General features: G+C 37.8%; 1 protein-coding gene across 5 annotated transcripts in view; it reads left to right on the forward strand.

Moving 5' to 3' along the window:
* DENND5A (DENN domain containing 5A) overlaps window positions 1-24,759 on the forward strand; it is a 118,691-nt gene that overhangs the window by 16,298 nt on the left and 77,634 nt on the right. For 3 of the 5 annotated variants that reach the window (XM_019456253.2, XM_019456254.2, XM_019456256.2), the window contains exons 2-3: window positions 22,239-22,310; window positions 23,085-23,194. In XM_019456253.2, the coding sequence (XP_019311798.1) occupies window positions 22,239-22,310; window positions 23,085-23,194 (182 nt within the window). The remainder of the gene's footprint in view (window positions 1-22,238; window positions 22,311-23,084; window positions 23,195-24,759) is intronic. The other 2 variants (XM_019456255.2, XM_019456258.2) reach the window with 1 other exon arrangement.

Raw genomic sequence — 24,759 nt, forward strand, 5'->3', positions numbered from 1 at the left:
ACTCACAATCCTGAGATCAAGAGTCTTATGTTCTACTGACTGAACCAGGCAGGTGCCCTATCAGACATTTATTTGTATTCCCTCTTTTTAGAAGTATCCGTCTTTGGCCATTTTTCTTTCAGGCGGTCTTTTTTTTTTTTTTCTTATTGATCTAATGGATCAATTCTTTATATGTTTTATTATTTTTTTAAATGTTTATTTATTTTTGAGAGAGAGTGCATGCACAAGTAGGGGAGAGACAGAAAGAGAGGGAGACAGAGGATCTGAAGCAGGCTGTGCACTGACAGCAGAGAGCTGATGTCAGGCTTGAACTCACAAACTGCAAGAACATGACTCTGGCCGAAGTCAGATGCTCAACTGAGAGAGCCACCCAGGGGCCCCTATATGTTTTAGATAAGAGTCTTTTGTGTCCCATGTCACAGTTACATGTACTGAAAATATTTCCTTTTAAAAATATTTTTACTTTTTTAGAGCGAGAGAGAGCTAGAGCAGGGGAAGGGGTAGGGGTTGGGGTGGGGGAGAGAATCTCCAGCAGGCTCCACGCTTTGCTTGATTCCATGACCCTGAGATATGACCTGAACCAAAATCAAGAGTCTGACACTCAACCAACTGAGCCACCCAGGCGCCTCTGAAAATATCTCCTTCTAATCTCTGTGTTTCATTTTCATTCTCTTAATGGTGGCTTTTGAGGAACAAAAGTTTTTAGTTATAATATAATCCAATTTATCAGTTTTCTCTCTTTATGTTTATTGCATTTTCTGTTTAAGATATTTTTGCTGTTGCAAAGTCACAAAGATGTTCTGTGTTTCCTACTAAAAGCTTTATTGTTCTGTCTTTCACATTTAGATTTGCAGTCTCAGAGCTAACCCTCTTAATCACTATGCTGTGACACTACTCTGTACTGCCTGAAAAAACGCTCTTAACCCTGCTCATGCGCGCATGCGCATATGCACCACTTTTCAATATTCTGCACAATGGAAGAGAAACATTTCCATTGCTCTCACAGCTGGGCCTGTGGTACAACAAGGCTTTGATATGACCAATACAGTGCTTTTAATAGCAGTTTAGTAAAACAAATGCGTGTCTTTGTGCTTTGATTTAGTACCAGCTGGTAAAATTTTAGTGCTTAGGAAACTGAAAAAAAAAAAAAAAAGAAAAATGAATATTACTATAAGAGGTAGAGGTCTGAAGGGTAAAGAGAACTCACTTTTGTTATTGAGGGTAACCTGACAGGAGATTCTTAAATCTCCTTGTACACTCTAGAGGAAGTGAGGAGGTGGTCCTTTATTATAAACTGTGGGTTGGAATTTGGACTTAGGGATATGTTAGTGTTCTTGGTACAGCCATGTTTGCTGCTCTGAACTCTGCTTTGGGCAGATACACGATATATGTTGTCACTTTTATGCAGAAGAGGCTTCCTTCTTGGGAAGAATTTGGGAATTTCCAAGGCATTTTGTGTCATTTTCATGGTTAAAGATTTAGAGGCGACTCTTGCATGTATGGCTGTCCTTTTGGGAGGAAAGGAGCTAATATTTGTTGGGTAGCTCTTGTGCTCTTTACAAGTATGTCCCTTTACATATGTTAACTCACTTAGTCCCTTAATGGGCCTATCAAGGTATTATTATCCCTGTGCTAAAGATGAGGAAACAGATTTATTGAAGAAAGAGCTTGGGCAGGTTACTTAAAATTCATCAGGGTATGCAACTAGTATTTGAATCTAGATTTGCCTGTGTTTAAAGTCTTGTTTCCTTTACCAATCATAGTGTTTATATCACAGGATATACTGTAGTACCTTCCTAGCTTCATCTGGAAGAGAGGCTTCTGTAGATTTGTAAGTCCTGTCTACCCAGAGAAGGAGATACAGATTTGTTCACATGTCTTCATGAATTCCAGGAGGTGTTGGTTTTTAATGATAAATTTTTATGTCTCTATAGCATTTAGCTTAGAGCTGTGTACATAGTAGGAACTCAGTCAAGATTAATAAATTGTTCGAGCATGGAATAATGTAGTAACGTAGTAGAACGGCTGAGTGTGGGGTAGACAAATTCTCTATCCCATGGTGGCTGAATGGAGAAAACATTACTCTGTGCTTATATTTATAGCTTGAATTTGGTGGGAGGGTGTAAGATGTGAGGTTTTGGGTGAATTGTTTTAAATGTCTTGCACATTCAGTAAATATTTGTAGGTTGATAATATTGATGAGTTATGGAGATATTTTCCACCTTGAGGAAGAATTTAAATTTTTGGCTACACATTTTCTTGTCTCTGTGGTAGCAGAGGTGTATTCATTTTTAAAATTCTTCTTTAGCCTTATTTTGTAATAGATTGGCTAGTTCAGTTTTTGCTGCTGTGGTAAAAAGAACTGTTATAATTAGCATCTCTGCTTCCTCTCACAGTTTTATGGATTTGTTTTGAAGAACCTAAAAAGAAACAAACAAAAAGAAATGTTCATTGTGCTAAGTATTTCTTCAAGAAGGGTATTTTATGCTAGGTAGTACTCTAAATGTGAAATCCCAGATAACCACATTTGAAAAAACCAAAAATCCCAGGACTGAAATGAAATGGTCCCAGAAGCTCCTCCCTGCATTGTCATGGTAAATTATCTATAGATTGGAAAGGATAGAACTGAGTTACTGAGAGGAGACTGAAACCTGAGATCATTAAGCGTTTATATTGGAGCATTTAATTCCTGTGAATGAATTCAAGTCTCTAGACCCAAACAAATTATACCCCAGAGTTCAGAAAGAGTTTTGGGATGAGATCATTTAGTTGCTGTCAGTAACATCTAAGGAATATGGAATTACCACAAAAGGACATATTTTCAAGACTCAGGAGGTAAGAGCTTGACATTTCTAGTCAAAATCTAGAATGGCTTATTAAGGATGTAGTATGTGAATTTAGAAAAGGAAACTGATGATTATTATTTTTTTTAAGTTTATTTTATTTTAAGAGGGAGCAGGAGAGAGAGCACAGGAGGGGGGGTGGGGGGTGGGTTGGGTATGGAGGGAGGGAGGGAGGGGGAGAGAGAGAGAGAGAGAGAGAGAGAATCCCAAGCAGGCTCTGCACTGACAGTGGGGCTTGAACTCAACGAACCATGAAATCATGATCTGAGCCGAAATCAGGAGTTGGTCGATTAACCAGTTGAACCACCCAGCTGCCCTAGGAAACTCATTATTAAGAGCCCTTAAGGGGCCCCTAGGAACATGTTAGGTCAGATCAATCACATTTTCTTTAAGGGAGTAGACTGGTAGAAGTGGGGAATATTTCACCACCATTTTTGGATTCAGGGATTTATAAAAAATTTTTTTTAATGTTTATTTTTATTTTGAGAGAGAGCGCACGCGCACAGGGGAGGGGCTGTGAGAGATTTTTATTTTGAGAGAGAGAGGGAGAGAAAGAATCCCAAGCAGGCTCCATGCTGTCAGCACAGAGCCTGATGTGGGGCTCAATCCCACGAGCTGTGAGATCATGACCTGGATTCAGGGATGTTTTGATGGGAATGATTAGGATATACATGGAGTAGGAGAGAGATTTGAGCTGTATGATGAAGCAGGTGATACAAAAGTAGCAGTATAAAAAGAAGATTTTCTAAAAAAAAAAAAAAAATGTGACTTAATAGCTGTTACATCCACATGACTCCTGAAACAGAATGATACGGGCACCAATGACAGTCACAACAAAATTTATTACAATGAGAGGCAAGGCCAACCGATTGGGACCTACACTCTTGACCAGAGTGTGGTCTCGAACAGCCGGGGTACAGAGTTTTTATAGCCGACCACAGCGTCTTATCATCACCTGGGAACAGAACAAAGAAATAGTTCCCAGATGGGGGTGGAAACAGTTCAGACATGCCCTTGCCCCAATCCAATCAAATACTAATCCAGATGATTTTCCTTGAACTTGTGTTCCCTTGATTGATAGGGCAAGGCTGTTATCGCTTAATCTACAGTGTTAAAACAAAGTTGTTATTTCTTAAGGCTACAGGTTAGCCCTACACTACAATTTAACCCTTAAATAGCAACACTAAAATGTAAGGCTTTTGGTTGGCTGCAACTTTGATTTATGGCAAAAGTTGTGATTTTAGCTTGTGTTAATGGAGAGAGATTGTCAAAAAAGAGAAAATGGATAGTCCTATTTTAAATGACATCCGTTAGACCACACACCTAGATTCTAGTTCTAGGAGCTAGGGTAGTGAGGGAACTGAAAACCATGTTACATTCAAAGGAGATTTGTTTATGACCAGTAAAATGGCTCTGACAATAGCTCCCACAGAGAAGTTTCAGAAGAACTTGGAGCTGCAGAATTGGCAACATTTTTGGAATACCTTAGATTTTGATAGCAGTCACTTGAATAAATGTAGATTGGCCAGTCAGGCGAAGAAGGGTTTGAAGGTCATTCTAGGCAGAGAACAGCATTACAAAAGAATGAAGACATGATAAAGCGTGCCAAATTTTAGGAACTACAAGTGAGTTGGTGTGGATAATATCTATAGAGGGAAAGAGGGGGTAGGTAGGAGGTAAGACTGGAAAGTTGGCAGGAGGTGCCTTATGGAAGGTGGAGAAATTGGAGCCTAGGAAGAGAAGATTTGCATAAGGCTCAATTGATGGTATTGAACCAGGATGAATTCCAGGCTTTCTTACTTCAGTAGCTCTCTCATTTCCTTCCTTCAAGTATGTTGTTTTAGGTTTACTTTAAAATGGTCACGGGATGACCCCGTGTTTATAAAAGGATTCTAAATAAGCACACAGGACTATCTTTTACATTCTTTAGCAAGCTAACAGAACTTATCAGAAAAGCTATGACCTACAAGCAGTAGATTGAAATGTATTAACATTCCCAGTTATCATTGCCAGATATTATGGTTTTAACTTTTAGAGACAGGCAGCCGATGGTCTAGGTTATGCTAGAATCAAGACCTTTTTCCACTTTACCATGCTATTTGCTTAAGAGAATTCTTTCTTTGCCTAGTTTAAATGATAGATTCAAGGATAAATAGTTGCATCTATAGTGATCCAGGAGTTAATAGCTGTGCCAAGAAGATGTATTTATCAAGACCTTGGGATAATTTAGGTTGTGACTGATGTGGTTGTAGCTTATTGTTCCACTGCAGGTAGGGTTGAATTTCAGTATGGGAAACACGTTCTTCAGGCTTCTCTTCTCGTTCTTTAGTCAGGGCTCTATCTAGGGTTGATATCTAGACTATATACCATATGTGTATGGCTAGCGTTTGTTCTCATTGGTTGGTGCCCACACTGTACTGATAGTTAAATATTTTGAAAATCATGTCTACTTCTAACCATCCCTATTCTCTTATTTTATCCCAGATCTAAAGTTTCTTTGTTTGTGGTTTGTTTATATAGGGAAATTGACTTTTTCTCCTCATGCTCTTAACTTTATAAAAAAAAATTCCTGTAAACAATTTTTTTTCTATTAAAGACCATGATACAGTATTTTTCTTTATATCCATTCAGTGATTTTTTTAAAAGTTTATTTTTATTTTGAGAGAGAGATAGAGAGCAAGTGGGGGAGAGACAGAGCGGGAGACAGAATCCCAAGCAGGCTTCATCCAAGCAGGCGTCACACTGTCAGCACAGAGCCTGATGTGGGGCTCGAACTTACGAACTGTGAGATGATGACCTGAGCCAAAATTGAGAGTCAGACGCTGAGCTGACTGAGCCACCCAGGCACCCTTATTCAGTGATTTTTTTTTAAAAGCTAGTTTCAAACATGTATGAGATAACCAAGGAAATTTCAACACTGACTAGAGATTTGGCATTAATGTATTCATCATCATATTATGGTTATCTTAAAAGGAAAAAAGGTCTTTTAGAGACACATGCTTAAATATAGATAAAATGATATGTCTAGATTTGCTTTAAAATAATTTGGTATGAGGGAGTATAGATGTAAAATAAATTTGGACATGCATTGATCATTGTTGAAACCAAGTGATGGATACATGGTAATTCATCGTACTTTTCATAATAAAAAGTTAGAGGAAGGTTTTGTCCTCTAAAAACCCCTCTGTGTTTATAAAATTACAATTAGATTTTTAAAAATTCTCAATCAGATATATTATTGGTAGTTATAACTTTTTTTTTCATGTTTATTTTTATTTTTGAGAGAGAGAGCGCGTGCATGCGTGCTAGCGTGAGCAGGGGAGGGGCAGAGAGAGAGCTGGGGGACAGAGGATCCAAAGAGAGCTCTGTGCTGACGGCAGAGAGCCCCATGTGGGGCTTGAACTCATGAACTTGAGATCATGACCTGAGCTGAAATGGGACGCTTAACCAACTGAGCCACCCAGGCACTCTGGCAGTTACAATTTCTGATTGCCTTGTGCTATTTAGAAGTACAACTTGGGATTAATATACTTCTAGCCAAAGGCAAAGAAATTTGACCTTTTAGTTAGTTTATGTAATATTTTCACATATATTCCAATACAGCTTTTTGAAATATTAAAAATGATACCCCCCATACTTACTATTTCCTTTTTGGACCTCTAGGTGGGAGCCATTGGCTTTAAAATTTTTGATCAACCTTGTTTATATTTAGATTTTTTTTTCTTCCTTTTAGAGAGAGAGAAAGAGTGCAAGAGGGGGAGGGGCAGGGGAAGAGAGAGAGAATGCCAGGTAGGCTTTACACTCAGCACGGAGCCCGAAGTGGGCTCGATACCATGACCCTGGGATCATGACCCAAGCTGAAATCAAGAGTCAGACGCTTAACTGACTGAACCACCCAGGTGCCCCTGTAGCCAGATTTCTTAACTCAGCTGTAATTAATAAATGTTTTTCATTTTCTTTCTTTTACTCTGTGTGTTGTTTTAATGGTTGGATTGTATTCCATTGTGTTGATGTATTGCACTTTGCTCTTGTTATACATTTGCTCTTCTTTTTCTTGTAAATAGCTCTACTATGAGAAATTGCTTTTTCAAAAGTTTTTTTAAAAGTTTACTTATTTATTTTGAGAGAGACAGAGACAGCACGAGGGGGGGAGGAGCCGAGAGAGAGAGAGAGAGAGAGAGAGAGAGAGAGAAATCTCAAGCAGGCTCCTAGCTGTCAGCACAGAGCCCGATGCAGGGCTTGAACTCATGGAACCGTGAGTTCATGATCTGAGCAGAAACCAAGAGTCTGACTCTTAACCAACTGAGCCACCCAGGTGCCCTGAGAAATTGCTTTTTTAAAAAAGTGTTATTGGGGTGCTACGTTAGTGGGTGCTAGTTTTTTTTCTGGTTTCTTTTTGGTGGGATATAGCAGCAGATTAAAGGGCATGGATTTTTTTTTTTTTTAAGCTTTTATGGTGTCATGCTAGTTTGGTTGAGCTTCTGTCAAAGGTGTCGTTTTGTTGGTTTGAACCTTTTTCAATGTTTGATTCTCTGACTCCCATACCAAAGTTTTAAGGCATATTAACAGGCTGGAAAAAAAGAATAATTTGTTCTGTTCACAAGAATTGAGCTTTCATTGGAAACCAGTTGAAGGATGGAAATGAATTAACTGTAATCTTGCCTTTAGTGAATTCATAGTTTGGTACAATACTGCCATTTAAATAGGGAGAACAGTTGCGTATGTTGGCAGTGATCAGGGAAAGCTGCATAATAAAGGTGACATTTGAATACAGTTTTGAAGGATAGGAAGGACTTAGACCTAGAGGATATGGGTAGGATTTGAATGGAGATGGGTAAAAGGTAGATGAACAAGGAACTGCTGGGCATGTTTAGGCACTATGGAGTCATCCTGTTTGGCTAGAAATATGCCATTCAGAGGACAGTAATGGAGGCTAGAGTGAACAACTAAAGCAACAAGGATGTATCAGATAGATAGTATGAAAAAAGAATAGTGGGGGGAAATGGAGAGATGATGGTATTTGACTGTAATAGCTTGAAGACTATTCGCTGTCTCTGTTGCCTAATCAATAACTCAGTTGCAGGAAAATTGCTACTCTGTTAGTCATTCTGCTAGGATCCTCAGCTTAGCATTTAGTAGACCTACTGATTTTCCAGAAAAAGGGGGTTCTGTGTTTGTACAGTTGTTGATCTAAGTGTTGATCTAACTCATTTTCAGAGTTTGTGCAGACAAGAGAGCGTGAGAGAGAAAGAAGATGCTGGACATTGAGAAGGTGGAGAGAAAGAATTGACATAGTTTGCTCTTTAGACTCTTTCTAAGAAGCTGTGGTGGCTTTTCACCTAAAGGTTTGACAACAGTGGTGGCTTTTAGTTTTAGTTTTCTTCCAAGGACTGATAGAAGGCTCTAGCCTCATGTCTGTGTTTTCCTCTCAGTAAGCACGCGCTATCTCTCTCTCTCTCTTTTTTTTTTTTTGTTGTTGTTTCAGTAAGCTCTCTTACTGGCAGGTTGTCTCCTCCCCCATTCTCCACTCTCCACCTCCTACCATTTTAGCCTCATTTGTCACTCTTCCTGGATCTCTGCCATTCCAGGAGCAAGGAAAGGCTCTGAGGGGCCATCTGCTAGAGGGTCCTAACTGCCAGAGAGTAGGGCAGCTTAGAGATTGATATTGCTTGGTGCAGTGAAAGGATCCAGGAGATTTTGGGTTGATTTTAGTTAGGGAGGAACCCTCTCATGACCTGTGGGTTGAGTATACTACTCTGTATTACAGTAGAGAATTTGTGATTTTATGGTTTTTAGACTTCTTGATGAAGATTACTTCATCTATACTCTTAGAGTGTTCCTTACACCAAAACTGTACTTCTTAACTCCTTTAAATTCTAAAGTTCTAAGAGATATCCACTCTGGTGTAGTAGGTGAAAAGAATATTAGAGTAGTAGGTGAAAAGAGTATTAGACAAGGGTGTCCGGAGAGGTTTCTAATCCCATTTTGTGTCCTACTTGTTGGGTGATTTATTATCTCTGAGCCAGTTTACTTATCTGTAAAATCTCTTTTAGGGTTGTAATGAATCTTAATGAAATAATATTTGTGAAAGTGGTTTCTATATATATATATATATGTATATTATGTATATACATATATATACAGGTATATACATATACGTGTATATATATGTATATGTATATACATATACGTATATATATGTATATATGTATCTATATATGTGTATCTATCTATCTATCTATCTATATATATATATATATATATGCGTCTGACTCTAATTTCGGCTCAGGTCATGTCATGATCTCATAGTTGTGAGATCAGGCTCTGTGCTGGGCATGGATCCTGCTTAGGATTCTCTTTCTGCCCTTCCCCTGCTCACTCTGTCTCTCATAAAAAAAAAATTATTTATATTTTTTAGTGTCATCTCTTTGTCATAGAGATTATACATGTTCATAGTAGGAAGTTCAGAAAATACAGAAAAGTATAAGGAAAAAATAGCAGTCACACATATTTTTACTTTTCAGAAGTCATGTAACAACATTTAATATTTTGTGTATTCATTTCTATAATTTTTTCTGTGTTGAATTTCTTAAAAATATATATATTTCAAGAAAGCTGTCATTTGCAATTTTTAAGTTATGCCATAGGTGCTTACGAACATGTTTCTTTGCTTTAAAAATGTTGTGATTTAAAATTTTTTGTATAGTTTTTCTTATATGTCTTATTTTTTGAGGTAGGTAGGACATAAATTATAAAAAAACCACCTCTCACTTCAGGATTTTATAAGCTCTGTAGAATAAGGTATCACGTTTCATCTGGAGTCATATTCACTAGGCTTTAACTGTGCCTCTATTTCCTTTCTTTTTTAAAATTTCTACCTGATGATATGCAATCAGGAAAACTGTGTTGATCTGCTTCATTACTCTCTACATTTCTTCTCTTTGAGATTTGCAGTATCTGAAAGATTCTTGTTTTTTTTCTTTGTTTGTTGTTTTTTTAATAGGAGTCTTGGGGTGCCTGGGTGGCTCAGTCGGTTAAGCATCTGACCTTGGCTCAGGTCATGATCTTGTGGTTCGGGAGTTTGAGCCCTGCATCCGGCTCTCTGCTTGCTTTGGATCCTCTGTCCTTCCTCTCTCTCTCTGCCTCTCCCTCCCCCGCCCCCCCCCCTCAAATAAACATTTTTTTTTAAAAAAGAAAGAAAATAAGAGTCTTGTAGTTTGTCCTTTGGGTGGGACTTATTATGGATATCTTTAAAGCAGTGGTTTATGGAAGTTTTGGTTCAAAAATCTCTTTGAGAATCTGATACAAGCTATGGATTCTTGCCCTAGCTCCATCAACCTGGGTTGTTTGATATATTGGCTCTCTAGGCCTGTTGCACAGCGAACAGCTTGGGATGTTCCTTTACTTTATCTTGGAGTTATCCTTTGCCACTCTCTTGTGATGGATCCAGCTTCCTGCATCCTGTATGTACATCTTCCCTGGTTGATTCTAGTTTTGGCAGAGCACCTCTTTAATTTCCATAAACTTATTGTTGTCTTTTTATTTTACACAATTTTATTGAGATATAGTTTACATACCATAAAGTTACTCCATAGCCCCCCATTGCAGGCAACTACAACTCTACCTTCTGTCTCTATGGATTTGCTTATTCTGGACATTTTATTTATATGGGATATAATTTTTAAAACCTTTTCAGTAACATTTTAATTTTAGAATGGTTTCAGTTTTACAGAAAAGTTGTGAAAATAGTACAGGGAGTTCCCATACACTCCCACACCCAGTTTCCCCTAGTAGTCACATCTTACAGTCGATGGTACCTTTGTCACAAATAATGAACCACTTTTGATACATTATTATTATTATTGTTATTACTTACTGAAGTGTGAGTCTGTTTTCATTTACTGTGTTAGATCTTTGGAGACCACTTTCATTTTGGGAATTCATGCCCTTTATTTCTGGAGAAGTTTTGTTGAATTATTGATAATATCTTCCCTTTTATTTTCTCTCTTTTCTCTTTATGGAGTAGTCCTATTTGGATAGTAGACTTCTTGGACTGACTCCATACTTTATTCAGATTTTCTTAGTTTTTTGCATAATACTCTTTCTTTCTGTTCCAGGATTCCATTCAAGATACCGTATTGCGATGAGTTGTTATGCCTCCTTACACTCCTTTAGTAGTACACTTTCTTAGACTTTCCTTCTTTTTGATGAGTGGCAATTTTGAAGAATATTGGTTAGCAGATTTGTAGAATGTCGATCAGGATATGTGTGATGTTTTTCTCATGATTAGATTGAGGCTATGGTTTTTTGAGATGAAGATTACAGAGGTAAAGTGCCATTCTCATCATATTACATCAAGAATACATGCATATTAGCAACATGACATCACTGTTAATGTTTAATTTTTTTTTTTAATGTTTATGTATTTTTGAGAGAGAGAGAGAGAGAGAGAGAGAGCGAGTGCATGAGCCGGGGAGGGGCAGAGAGAGTGGGAAACACAGAATCTGAAGCAGGTTCCAGGCTCCTAGCTGTCAGCACAGAGCCTGATGCTGGACTCAAACTCACCAATCGTGAGATCATGACCTGAGCCGAAGTTGGATGCTTAACTGACTGAGCCACCCAGGTGCCCCCAACATCACTGTTGATTTTAATCTTGATCATCTGGTAGTGTTTGTCAGGTTTCTCCAATATAAAGTTACTCTTTTTTTCCTATGAGCAGCCCATACTTAAGGGAGGAAAATAACACCTCTTTGAGATCAGAGTATCTATGTAAATTGTTTGGTGTTCTTCTGTATAGGAAATTTGTCTATTGTCCCCCTATTTACTTATTTAATCATTTATTGCTATTAGTATGGACTCATGGATATTTATTTTATACTTTGGGTTATAATTCAGTGTGTTTGTTTTGGTCAGATTATCCTAGACTTGGCCATTGGGAATCTTTTAGTTGGCTCTTTGATGTGTCCTCATCACCATGGGTTTTTTTGAGTACTTCCTTGCTTTTTGACACTCCAAAATACTCCAGGCTCCTCCCATGTATTTCCTGCTCCAGTTAAAGAAGGAACCATTTCTTTAAGCAATCCTGGTTCTTTTTATTGGTGAATAGTATTAGAAACCAAGATCTGGGTGCTAGCTGTGCTTGTCACTCGGGAGTTGTTGCTTCTAGGCCCGAAGATAGTCCTTTTTTTTTTTTTTTTTAAATGTTTATTTTGTTTTTTGAGAGAGATAGAGCGCTAGAGCAGTGGAGGGGCAGAGATAGAGGGAGACACAGAATAGATTCTGTGCAGGCTCCAGGCTCTGAGCTGTCGGCACAGAGCCCAATGCAGAGCTTGAATCCATGAGCCTTTAGATCATGACCTGAGCTGAAGTTGGACGCATAACAGATTGAGCCACCCACGTGCCCCAGATAGTAATTTTTGAAGCTTTTTTTTTTCTGCATAATTTTCTATTTTCTCAAAGTTGCATTGATTGATTGGCAAGAGGTGTCTTTCTTTAATCTTAGAGCCTTTCCCCATATATCTCATGATTCTCTGGCTATCCATTTACACTTAAGAATAATGCACCAAGAAGCTGATTGGAAGCTTGATGTTTATAATAGTGGGGCATTGGTTACTGAGGTTCACTATAGAATGATCTGGCTGCATAGTTTCTTCCCTGTAGTATGAGTATCTCTTGGTCTTTTTTCTTGGGCTCGTTAGATTCACATAAAACGTTCCTCTAAATCTCTGCCTCAAGGAAGTAATTCTAGCCGTCAACTTTGTGAGAGCCAAATAGTGGAAGAGCACTGGGAAGTCTCAACATTCAGTATGTAAGATTTTTCTTATTTTTCTGTTTTTAGAATGATACCCTTGCTCTCAGCTGTGCTCGTGGTTTCCCAGATGTTGATGCTTGATGCCTCGAATATAATCCCAAGTATAGATACCCATTCTTTAAAATTTGTTTTTATTTTTCAATTGATATATAATTGACATATAATATTGTATTAGTTTTAGGTGTACAACATAACGATTTTTGATATATGTATATATATGGCAAATGATTATCACAGTAAGTTTGGTTAACATCTGTCACCACATAGTTACATTTTTTTTTTCTTGTGATAAGAACTTGTAAGGTCTACTCTCTTAGCAACTTTCAAATATACAATATCGTATTGTTAACTATAGTGACCATGCTGTGCACTACAGCCCCAGGACTTATTTATTTCATGACTAGAAGTCTGTACCTGTGACCACCATCACCCGTTTTGACTGAGACCTCACTCATTTCATTTATCCCTTGTGGGAGTAGTATGGGAGTAGGGTGGGGTCTAGTTCTTTTATTTAAAAAAATTGAGGTATAATTCATGTAACATAAATAAACCATCTTAAAATGTACACTTCAGTGGTTTTTAGTTTACTCACTGTGTTTTGCAGCCATCACCACTATCTAGTTCCAGAACATTTCTGTCATCCCAAACAAACTGCACACCTATTAGCAATTAGTCCCCTGGCAGCCACTTTCTGTTTCTATGTATGGCTATTCTGAATATTTCATATAAATAGAGTAATACAATATGTAGCATTTTGTGTCTGGCTTCTTTCACTTAGCATAATGTTTTCAAGGTTCATTTGTATTGTAGCATCTAACAGTACTTCATTCTTTTTAATGGCTGAATAATGTTCCATTTTACAGTTCTAAAACAATTTATATCTTCATGAGCTGATGCCATCTTCAATAGACTTTCAACCAGTCCTTCTGTTTTTAGTTCCATTTTTATCCCTACTTCCATAAGTGCCTGATGCTACAAGTTCCTGAGCTTTTTGGAGGTTGTATTATATCTTAGCTTTCTCTAGTCTGTTGTCAGGAACCACTCATCCATCTCCTTTTCAGCTTCTAAAATTTTGCTGCTCTCACCTTCATTTTCATTCTGTGGCTATGCCACCCTGACCCCTACCCTTATGTTGTTCTCATGGGGTTTTGGGGAGAGAGGCAGCAGAGGGAGAACTAAAGCATGCCTTCTCATAATTCAAAGGGGACAATTTCCATGCTGGGTCAGACTTGAGGCCCAACAGTCATTAAGTCATGAAATGATGAAGCTAGAAAAACCTTTATAGATCAACAACTCGTCCTCTACTTCTTTATCTTTTAGGTGAGGAAAGTGAGACCCACAAGACTCAGTAAATTGTTTAGGTCACACAACTAGTGAGTAGCCAAGGTGGGATCTTAACTCTGTCTCCTGCGTTCTGGGTTAGTTGCTTACAGTTAATTTAGGCTGATTAGTTTAAAATTTGGTGTTAAGGAGAGCATGAAGATTGCTCATATTTGTCCTCTGCCATTTCTTACTTAGAGATCCCAGTTCACTGGGTTTGCCTAAGCCTGTTTTACTGGAGGGGCTAGCTTTTAGAGAAAAGTGCCTATAGCATATGTATAGCCTCTGGGAGTTCTTACTCTATTTTAGCAATTCAGTATAGTATGTACTGTATGTAATTCAGTACAGTATATGTATATCCAGCTCACAAGAGTGGTTGGTTAGACTGCTCTGAAAGACCATAAATTTGATAGCTTGTTGCTTCCCATACAAAACAGAACAGATTATCTAAGTTACAGATGTTAGCCCAATGGATGTGTGCCCTGTAGGGTTTTTGGCTGGGCTAAAAGGGAGGCAATGCCTATACTTGACACCTTGTTACCAAAGTTTTGTCCTACCTGTTGTTTGGAGCAGTCCTGTCTGATTCAGTTCTCAAACCTCTGACTCTTGTTTTTTTTTTTTTTTTTTTTTTTTAAACCTCAGACTCTTGTTAAAACTGGGTACATCAGGGGCTCCTAGGTGGCTCAGTTGGTTGGGTAACTGACTCTTGATTTTGGCTCGTCATAATCTCACAGTTCAAGCCCTGCTTTGGGCTCTGTGCTGAGCATGGAGCCTGCTTGGGATCCTGCTTGGGATTCTGTGTCTCCCTCTCTCTCTGCCCCTCCCCTGTTCTCTCTCTCTCTCTCTCTCTCTCTCTCTCTCTCTCTCTCATTTTCTCTCAAAATAAAAAAATAAACTTAAAAAAAAAACAAAACTGGGTACCTGAGAAGTTCAGCCATTTTAGAAATATTAGATGCAGGAGTTGGACTAAGTATGGTGCCTGGAAGATGTCAAGCAGGAGGCAAAGCATCAAAAAAAGTAATGGCTGTATACCTAAATCGAAAGTTATCTGACAAAGAAAATATGTTGAGAAAGAAAGTGAACAAATGTACCTCAAGGGGAACACAAAGGGGTAACAGATGGTTTCTGTTGCTTTTATTGAAAAGCCTGGTGAGCAGCTTTTCTGGGTTATTGCCTTAGAAGTGTCCTTGTGGTGTGTCCAAAGTGGGGGGCAGCTCACTCCCTGCATTTTGGGTATTTGTAAATGTCTGACTCTTGAGCACAAGTCACCTGGTCATGTGGGCCAGGGTACAGCCTGTCTCTTCAAGGAGCAGTTACCCTCTTTCTGCTGCAGAAGCTGTAAATTTGCCTCAATTTCATATGTAGAAGACGTGAGGGAGAGCGATGAGTATAGTGTTAAATGGTTTTCTGTAGCTACCAAAACATACCTAGTCTTACTGTGTTTTTTTTTAAATGTTTATTTATTTTGAGAGAGAAAAAGAGTGCATGCAGGTGAGCGGAGGAGGGGCAAAGAGAGAAGGGGAGAGAGATAATCCCAGGCAGGCTCCATGCTCAGCACAGAGCTCAATGCAGGGCTCAGCACAGGGCTCAATCTCTCAAATTGTGAGATCATGACCTGAGCCAAAATCAAAAGTCAGATGCTTAACAGACTGAGCCACCCAGGCGCCCCCTTACTGTGTTTTTTAAGCTATCTCCATTTAAAAAGTGCTGATAGTAATGAAATGGCCGTCTAAAAGGAATAGCAATGTTAATTTTTGTTTAGGTAGAAATTTGCATTCCCTTCTCTTACTGCACTGTGTCCCATTAGTCAAAGATGGCAGGAAACGATTTCTGATTTACAGGGGTTCAGAAAATTATCTGGAAGACAAGGAGAATGCTGAGGCAGCAAGTGAATTAAAGGTGAAACACAAGCTGGTTTTTCAACATGCACGAGAAACCAAGTGTAGGTTGGTAGTAATACAATTTTCATGGGCGGTCTGTTTTAGAAATGTTTCTAACAGGAAAAATATAGTGACATCTTTTAGTGCGGAGAGTAAACTTTATAGCACGAGTGGCCCTGAATTGGTCACCATTGTCACCAAAAGGATCAGTTTTAGGACATCCTAGAATGCCAGTATGCAAATGAAGGCATAATAACCTGGTTGTATCCATTCCCAGAGGAAAAAAATTCTACTACTCTTGCTGTAGATAATGTGAATTAGACCTTATAGGATTGGTGTGGATGTGGTGAGATGAGGCAGCCCATGTGACACTTCTGTTTTGGGCCTGGAGGGAAAGATAGAGTTCAGCTGTCTTTGAAGAGTTCAGTCCAAGGTATAGCTTTGAATGCTTGAATTGTATTGCTTGAAGCCTCTGCTTTAAAACCTTGACAGGTTGTTAAAATCATTAAAAGTTTTTTTATTTTATGAGAGAGAGAGAGAGGGAGCCCAAGCGGGGGAGGGCAGAGAGAGAGACAGAGGCAGAGACAGAGACAGACAGACCGAAGTAGGCTCAAGACTCCCAACTGTCAGCACAGAGCCTGACGTGGGGCTTGAACCCACAAACCATGAGATCATGACCTGAGCTGAAGTCGGGTGTTTAACCAACTCAGCCACTCAAGCGTCCCTAAAAAAAATTTTTTTTTTGAAAAATTTTTAACATTTATTTCTTGTTGAAAGACAGAGACAGAGTGCGATCAGGGGAGGGGCAGAAAGAGAGGGAGACAGAATCTGAAGCAGGCTCTAGGCTCAGAGCTGTCAGCACAGAGACCAACATGGGGCTCGAACCCACGAATCAGGAGATCATGACCTGAGCCGAAGTCAGACGCTTAACTGACTAAGCCACCCAGGCACCCCTAAAAATTTTTTTTTAAATTAAAGAATGTAGTTTTTAAAGACATTAAACTTTTTATTTGAGGTAATTTTAGATTCATATGCAGTTGTAAGAAATAATACAGAGACAACTCTCTACCCTCTACCAAGTAGTAACATCTTGCAATGCTATTGGATGCTCTCACAACCAGGATATTGACATTACTATACTCAAGACACAGAATAATTCCATCACCACAAGGATTCTTGTGGGTTGCCCTTTTATAGAAACCCCCTACTCCCCATTTCTGACCTTTGGCAATCACCAATGTGTTCTTCATTTCTAAAATGTAATTTCAAAATGTTATGTATGTGGAATCATATATAACTTACTGGGATGGGCTTTTCTTGTAGCAGTACACTGCATGGTAGCAGTGAATTCTCTTAGTTTTGTTTTACTTGAAAATGTTTTGATTTTTCCTTCATTTTTGAAAGATTTTTTTCTGCTAATAGAATTCTGGGTTGACAGGTTTTTATTTGTTTGTTTCAGTACTTGTATGATGGTGTTCCAGGTCTTCTGATCTCTATTGTTTCTGGTAAGAAAGCCATGGTAATTTCAATCATTTCTTTTCCTTAATGTATCATTTTTCTCTGTCTCCTTTCAAGATTTTCTCCTTAATATTTTTCTTCTTTCTTTCTTTCTTTCTTTCTTTCTTTCTTTCTTTCTTTCTTTCTTTCTCTCTTTCTTTCTTTCTTTCTTTCTTTTTTTAAAGTTTGTGATGTACAGTTTTTATTTTCTTGGTATGTATCCTGCTTGGAATCCACTGAGCTTTTTGAATCTGTAAATCTATGTCTTTTACCCAATTTGGGAAATTTTTGATTATTATTTCTTCAATTAAAAAAACTTCTTTTAAAACCTCATTTGCTCTCCTTTTTTTCCGGGGCTTCAATTATATGTATATCAGGCTTGTTGCCCCAGAGATCTCTGGGGTCCTCTCCTCCACTCTCCTTTTCTCCTTAATCTTTTTTTCTCTTTGTTTTTCAGATTGGATACTTTTTTTTGCTCTTTTTAAGTTCACTAACTCTTCTGCATCTCCAATCGGCAGATTGTTAAGCCCATCTTCTGAATTATAGTCTATTTTTGCTGTTGAGATCTACTATTTGTTCATTTATTATGATCATAGCTGTTTTCAAATCCTTGTCTGTTAATCCCAGTATTTGGATCAAGTCAGGATCAGTTCCTGTTGACTGACTCTTCTTTTGAGAATGGGTCAATTTTTCTTCTTTCTTTCTTTCTTTCTTTCTTTCTTTCTTTCTTTCTTTCTTTCTCTCTCTCTCTCTTTTTTTTTTTTTTTTCTATTTCTTTATATGCTGAATAGTTTCGTTGGGTTGTGTCCTTGTTATTGAGTATGACATGTTGTAGACAGTCTGGATTCCATTACCTTCCTCCAAAGAACACTGAATTTTGTTTGTTTTGTCCCCTGCAGTGAATGGCAGTTTAAATCTCAGTTCAGTTCTTTTAGCCCTAACTTGGTTGCCTGAGGTCTGTTCCATGCATGCATAGTTCAGGGATTAGCCAGAGATTTCAGCAGAATTTATACACAGTTTGAGGCACCTTCTTCGGGTTCTCTTTGGAATTTCCCTCCCTCACTTCTCTATGTTGGTTGCTTTACAGTTTGTCTTCTGGTTTGTGAAGCTAGTAAGACTGTGAAGTTTTATCTGAATTTTAGCCATCTTTCATGACACAGACTGGGACCTGCCCAGCCAAAAGCTATAAGAAGGGACACTTGGTGTCATTACCTTCTTCCAAATTTTGACCCTCTCTTTCCCTCATGATCTGCCTGCCTTTTGTTCCCTAGTATCTTCAAGTAGTTGTTTTTTTAATTTTCTGTCTAGTGTTCATAGTTATCTGCAAGAGATTTGGTCTCATAGGAGCTACTCTTCTATGACTGGAAGCAGAACCTCCATCATGCTAGATATTAATTATTCTGTTGACAGAGTCATCTTTTTTCAGTTGTAGTTTCACAGATATTTGTATTATCTTTCCCATCTCTTTTAAGGGATGAGATACAAAAATGCCCTTAGCTCTTGCTCTGTTTTCTCTTTTTTTTTCAAACTTCAAATTTTATGGAAAGTTTCTTAAGTGTATGTCAACTCTGATTACTGTTAGGTTTAGAAATTGAAATACTCCTTTTATTTGGTATATATAATCCAGGATGTAGGTATAACAAATGTGTCCTGTAGACACTCTCCTAGGAACTGATGGTTACTTTTATTTTGCTTGAATTTAAGCTAACACTGTGTTCTGGAGAAGTTTTGTGTAATTTAACATAAACCAGATGGAGATTTGACTGTATTGGGTCTTTCTCACGTTGTTGTTTGGGACATGCCTTTTCATATCTGCTCTACCATTTCAAAACTGTTGCTTTCCCCACAGATTGAAACTTGGTGGACATTTTCTGATGATCTTTCAGATGACTTCAGACAGAAGTTTTGAAGATAATATTTTTTTAACTTGTTCACATATATGTGTATATTTAAAGAGAGAGAAATTTGCATCCATAGTCTTCTTATGATAAAAAAGGAGAAAATAATGTCCTATTTTGAGTCAACATCAACCCAGAAAGCAGTTATTTAGTAGTGAATATATTTTATTTTAGACTGTATGTAAACCTACCCATTTAGGTTAATCTGTAAGTGGTCAAATGTTTCCTGCCCCAAATAGAAACACTTGGAGCTGTGGTTTCTGATTTTTTTGGGTCATGGAACCCTTTGAGAATCTGATGAAAATTGTGTTTTCTCTTGAGAAGAATGCACATATTTTCATACAAAATTTTGTAAATAATTTCAGAGTTTAGGGGCTCCTTTGAAGCTTCTCATTTGTAAGCATCCTACATTTAGGGTTATTCAAATCAACCTAGTACCAACAGGCTAATAGCAATACAAATGTCAGTTTGTTTCTGACTTGGTCAAAGCAGAACAAGTAAACAAAGAACCTAATAGAAGTCCTTGTAAGGCGTGCAGTCTTAAAAAAAAAAACCTGTTATGATTTATTTGAATTGTACTTCCCCAGGGACAGATTCACAAAGATAGATCTATACCTAGTTGACTAATTTTTAAGTTGCTGTTAGAAATGGGCCTTAGTTCTTGGTATCCAGAATTGCTGACATTTGTGGACTCTGTATGTGTTGGGCAAATAAGTAGTTAGGTTTCAGGACAATAGGACGGTTGTGGTTGTGATATCTTATTCCTAATATTGTTTGAATTTCCAAAGGTCTGAATAATTGAGGATTTAAGGGACCTGTGACATATGTACAGGTTTCAGGAGGTGGGGTATGTAGGTGTTTCTGTGGCATTAACTCCTTGCCGCTTATTCTCAAAACTCATCCCTCAGTATATTATGAAAGACTGAATTGTTTTAATAAAAATATCTTAGGTTTGTGAATCCTCTTACCCTGCAACTTTTCTGATGCTCTTCATAGGGTTCTGTAATAAACATAATTTGATCTCAGGGCTCTCATACCTCTTTATACATCCCCTTTCCCCCTGCAGTGAAAACACTAGGCTCCTGATACTGGTCCAGTCTAATATGCAGAAAGACTTATGTCTAAGATTGGCACTCTCTTTGGTGCCTTTACTCAGAACCTGACTCTTTAACAAGAAATTTTTACTTAGCTTGTTTGAAGCAGGGGCAGGAGGTAGAGAGGTGGTGGGGACAGAGGATCTGAAGACCATTTCTCCTTGTGATTCTTAGCTTCTTCCTCCTCTTTGTACTCCAGGTCAGCTCATCATTTTTACCTCTGGCTTCATTTCTCTGCTGTTTAAAATAGTCCCCTGTTCCATCCTTTGAATGTTCATCATGTCTTAAGGGACACAGCCATCTTAGAAAAATATCTTTCTCTAAAGGCTTTCATTAGGGACAGTGGTAACTGCCCTAATTCCTGTTTATGTTCAAATATTTTGTGGTTTTTAGTGAGGGGATTTTCTGGCCTAGTAAGGAAGAAATGAGCAAACTGACAACTAAAAGTAATGAAGCTTAGAAGAAAGACATAGTTATCTTCTTAGAACTGAATATAGTTTAAATAAACATTCTGAGACTCTCAGACTATAGACAAGATCATTATGTCAGCTGCTTGCTGTTTAATTTTTTTGTACAGTAAGTGCAGGCTTGCCATGGTGGGCTCTTCGCAGGTATTACTGAAAGCTTGAGATTAGCTGTATATAGCTATAAGGCTTTGTTACTACCACTGTTACCAGCTGCCTGCTGATTTTGCCACTCTTCTTTAGTGAAGATTACCAGATGTATTTTGAGAGATGAAATTTGCTGGAGAAGAGCTTCAGAAAACTAAGTTTGGAAGAAGGATCAGGAAATGGGAAGTATTGAAATTGCGCTACTGGCTTTATTAATAGAAGGAAGGTTGAGTCTTGTCAGAAGTTGAAAGTTATGAATAAGTGGACTTCTGATGATGGACAAAACCTGAGAGAAAGTGGAAGTGAAGGTTTTAGTTATAAAAGTGATAACTTTCTGACTGGAATCATTATTAATTTCTGGAACAGGCACCTCAGAATTGTTATAAATTCTTTAGAAACTTGAGATGCCTCTGGGATGATTTAGAGTGAAGGACTATCTGACTTTACATTTATCCCAGCCCTTTGTTTGTGGACAATATGTCTTCCTTAATCACCAGGTCCTTTGGGTTCCAAACGAACTTAGAAAAACTGTAGTTGGAATAGAATTTATATTATCAACTAGAACATGTAAACAGGGTCCTGTACAAGCGTGCTCTGAATGGTTGGACCACATAGACTAAAAATCTGGAGCCTGCCAGATAGTAACCTCTCTGTGAAGTGGTTATTTGTGTATGTTCTTTTTCCTATACAGTTAAGAGTATAAGGTCCTGAGGATGGGTACTTGATTTGGTTCATTGCTATCTCCCACAGTACCTCGGGCCCTTGTATGACATAATTACTCAATAAACAGGTATAGAATTCAATTGAATTGTTTTTGATCATGTTTTCCACATATTTTTCCATGAGTCCTACTAAATTTATTTATTTGAAATATTTAGGTGCATTTAATTTGCCCCCTACTCCTTAACTCCTTTGGAAAAGCAGTATTTGGGACAGGATACTTTTGGATAAAGTACCAGTGACTTTATAGTAATTTTATATCTGTTGAGCGCTTCATCTTATTATGCTGTATTGTAACGTTTTTTCAAACTATGCATTGTGTTAGTAGGTCTGCAATTAGTATATTTGGTTTTAATGATATAGAGTAGAAATTATGAGAGGGCATCCCACAAAGTAAGGTAAGTATTATTTTGCGAAATTTGTTTTAGGCAAATTTATATGCACGCATCATGTATGTATTTATTGCTCCATGATGTGAAGCTTGTTTCATACTGGAGTCATGGTCAAAAAAGTTTGAATAACATTGCTTTATTGTAATACTCTGTTATTTCATTTATCATATAGCATTATGCCAGTACATACAGGCTTCTAAAGCCAGGGATGGTGCCAGCCCTTTCATTTCCAGTACGACTGAAGGTAAAAACAAAACAAAATTGAGAACACCCAAAGCTTTCTGGTGGCTCTTACATATGTCTCTACAGTGGCATTTTTGTACCCTTTGACCTTCTAACTTTCTTGTGCCTTTTTTGACCAGTAGGTTTTTCATATTTGTGTCCCTCTAGGTGGTGGGTTCTTTGGTTCTTCCTTTTTTCACTTTAATGTTCTTTATTTCAGTATACTCTGTTTTTAGGGGGAAAGGAGGAACAAAGGAGAATTTCAGAATCTCAAATGATTCTGAATTGACAAAATGGCTCATTAGATTTACCCTGAAATCTGCTTTCTTAATGTTCTTGAATCTTTTAGTCCCTTTGTGTTTTTTTTCTGAGATCATAGAAATGCATACTTGATTCTGAATTTAAAATCATTTATGCTTCTATGTTATCAGTTGACTTAAAGCAAACTAAATTGTGTTTTTTTTGGGGGGAAAAAAGGATGGATATAATCCTTTTCTCATTCCTTGCACTTTCTCCACTCTCCCAGGAAGGTTAACCGTTGGGTTTGTAGTAATAATTCATTTTCAAGAAAAGAAAAGATAGTTAGTTGTGTCCAGTATTAACCATGCTAAACCTTTTCAGCTTCTTGCTTACCTAATGACTTTAATACCTTTCCTGTTCTTAGATGGTTGGCATACTAACCTAACCCCTTTGCCTTTACTTCTGTACCTTGCTGGACTACCAAGCTCAGACATTCATAACATTGTGATTTCAAGGGACTTTGTAGAGATGATTTGCTTCATTCTTTTTCTTGCAGGAGAAAATTTTGAGCAGACACCACTGAGACGAACATTCAAGTCCAAGGTCCTTGCCCGATACCCTGAGAATGTAGAATGGAATCCCTTTGACCAAGATGCAGTGGGAATGGTTAGTATTTGTTAGCTACAAGTATGAAGTAATTTACAAAGTAATTTATAGTGGAATTGTGAGTCCAGGCTGTGGTAGCAGTGATTCCACTAACTACCAGGAACTTTTGAAGAAGGGGTTATATGATTATTATTTATGATTCTACATTTTGATCAACAAATCAGATATTCAGGATGTATGAAATACACTGAAAAGTCACAGTGTGTTTCTGTTTTGTCAGACAAATACATAGTACTGGGTCATTGAACTTTGTGGTACTGAGCTCCTGGTTGCTTATAGCATTGAGATTGCACAGTGAGTCCGATTTAAAGCAGTTTTCTCTCAATCTGGGTTGTATATATGTCTGAGTGATACTGCAGAAATGGGTATTTTGTTTCATCATAATTTTAGATAGGACAACATTTTAAATCTCATGTAGAAGAATACTACTGTGAATAATCTAACTTTTATTGAGTATTCACCTTGTGCTAGGCAGTGTGATAAGCATTTTACATGAATTAACTCACGTAATCTTCATAATACCCCTTACGTAGATGATATTAAATACACACACACACACACCACACACACACACACAGACACACACACACACACACACACACACACACACACACATTTATACATGAAGAAACTAAGATCCAAAGAGTGATGTGTTTAAAGTCACATGACTAAGAAGCAGTTGAGCTACAATTTGATCACTATGCCATAGTCTGGTTCCAGTGCTATGCTTTTCATCACATCTTTGTACTGCCTATATTAATTCTTAATAGCTTTCTGTACTTTTTTAGAGGATGATCTTGTTTGATGCACATAATAACCCTGTGAAGTAGGCAGAGTAGACTGTATTATCTTCATTTAACAGATGAAGAAACTGAGTATTAACCTCAAGTTTTTTGACTCCTGGTTCAGTGCTTATTTTATTTTTGACATGCTGTATTCTAGAAACATCTAGGTTTTGGGAAGTCAAGTCCAAAGGTAATGGATATACCATAAGGTTATATGTTATATCCTTTTATTTGTTAACCCAGGCTGCTGGTAGATCATTTGTATAGCCTGGTTTTTGTAAGCCTGGAAAATGGGGACCAATTGATGTAGGTCAGTTTGATTAGCTATCCAAGTTTCTTTATATAACCCATCTGAGTTAAAGTGAAAAAAACTGCATCTTTATCCTGATTATGTCATCTCCTTTATGTGCAATGCTCCCTTTTTTCTGTGAAAAGAGAAGGTTCTCTTGATGGCAGAATTTTGTGAGCTGATAAGAATCTAAAACTTTATGTTTATTTTTAGGTGCAAAATTTTATCTGTCTAGTTTTTAGGTATATTTCTAGCATCCTTTCCCAATAAATGCTGTCATGCTTAACCACCTACTTAAATTCTCCAAGCTTTCTCTTACCTCCTTATCTTTGGGCATTTTCTCCCTGTCCCTGAAATACCCTTCTCTCCCTTGTCTACCTCATGAATTCTAACATAACCTCATCAACAAGCCTTTTCTGATGTTTTTGGGTTGAGTTGTCCATTCTGTGTTACCCTAGCACTTTGTTTCTGGATAGCCCTGATAACCGCAT

Source organism: Panthera pardus, unplaced genomic scaffold (genome assembly GCF_024362965.1).
Source record: "Panthera pardus isolate Hobbes unplaced genomic scaffold, ASM2436296v1 HiC_scaffold_12, whole genome shotgun sequence".
In the NCBI taxonomy this organism is placed as follows: Eukaryota; Metazoa; Chordata; class Mammalia; order Carnivora; family Felidae; genus Panthera; species Panthera pardus.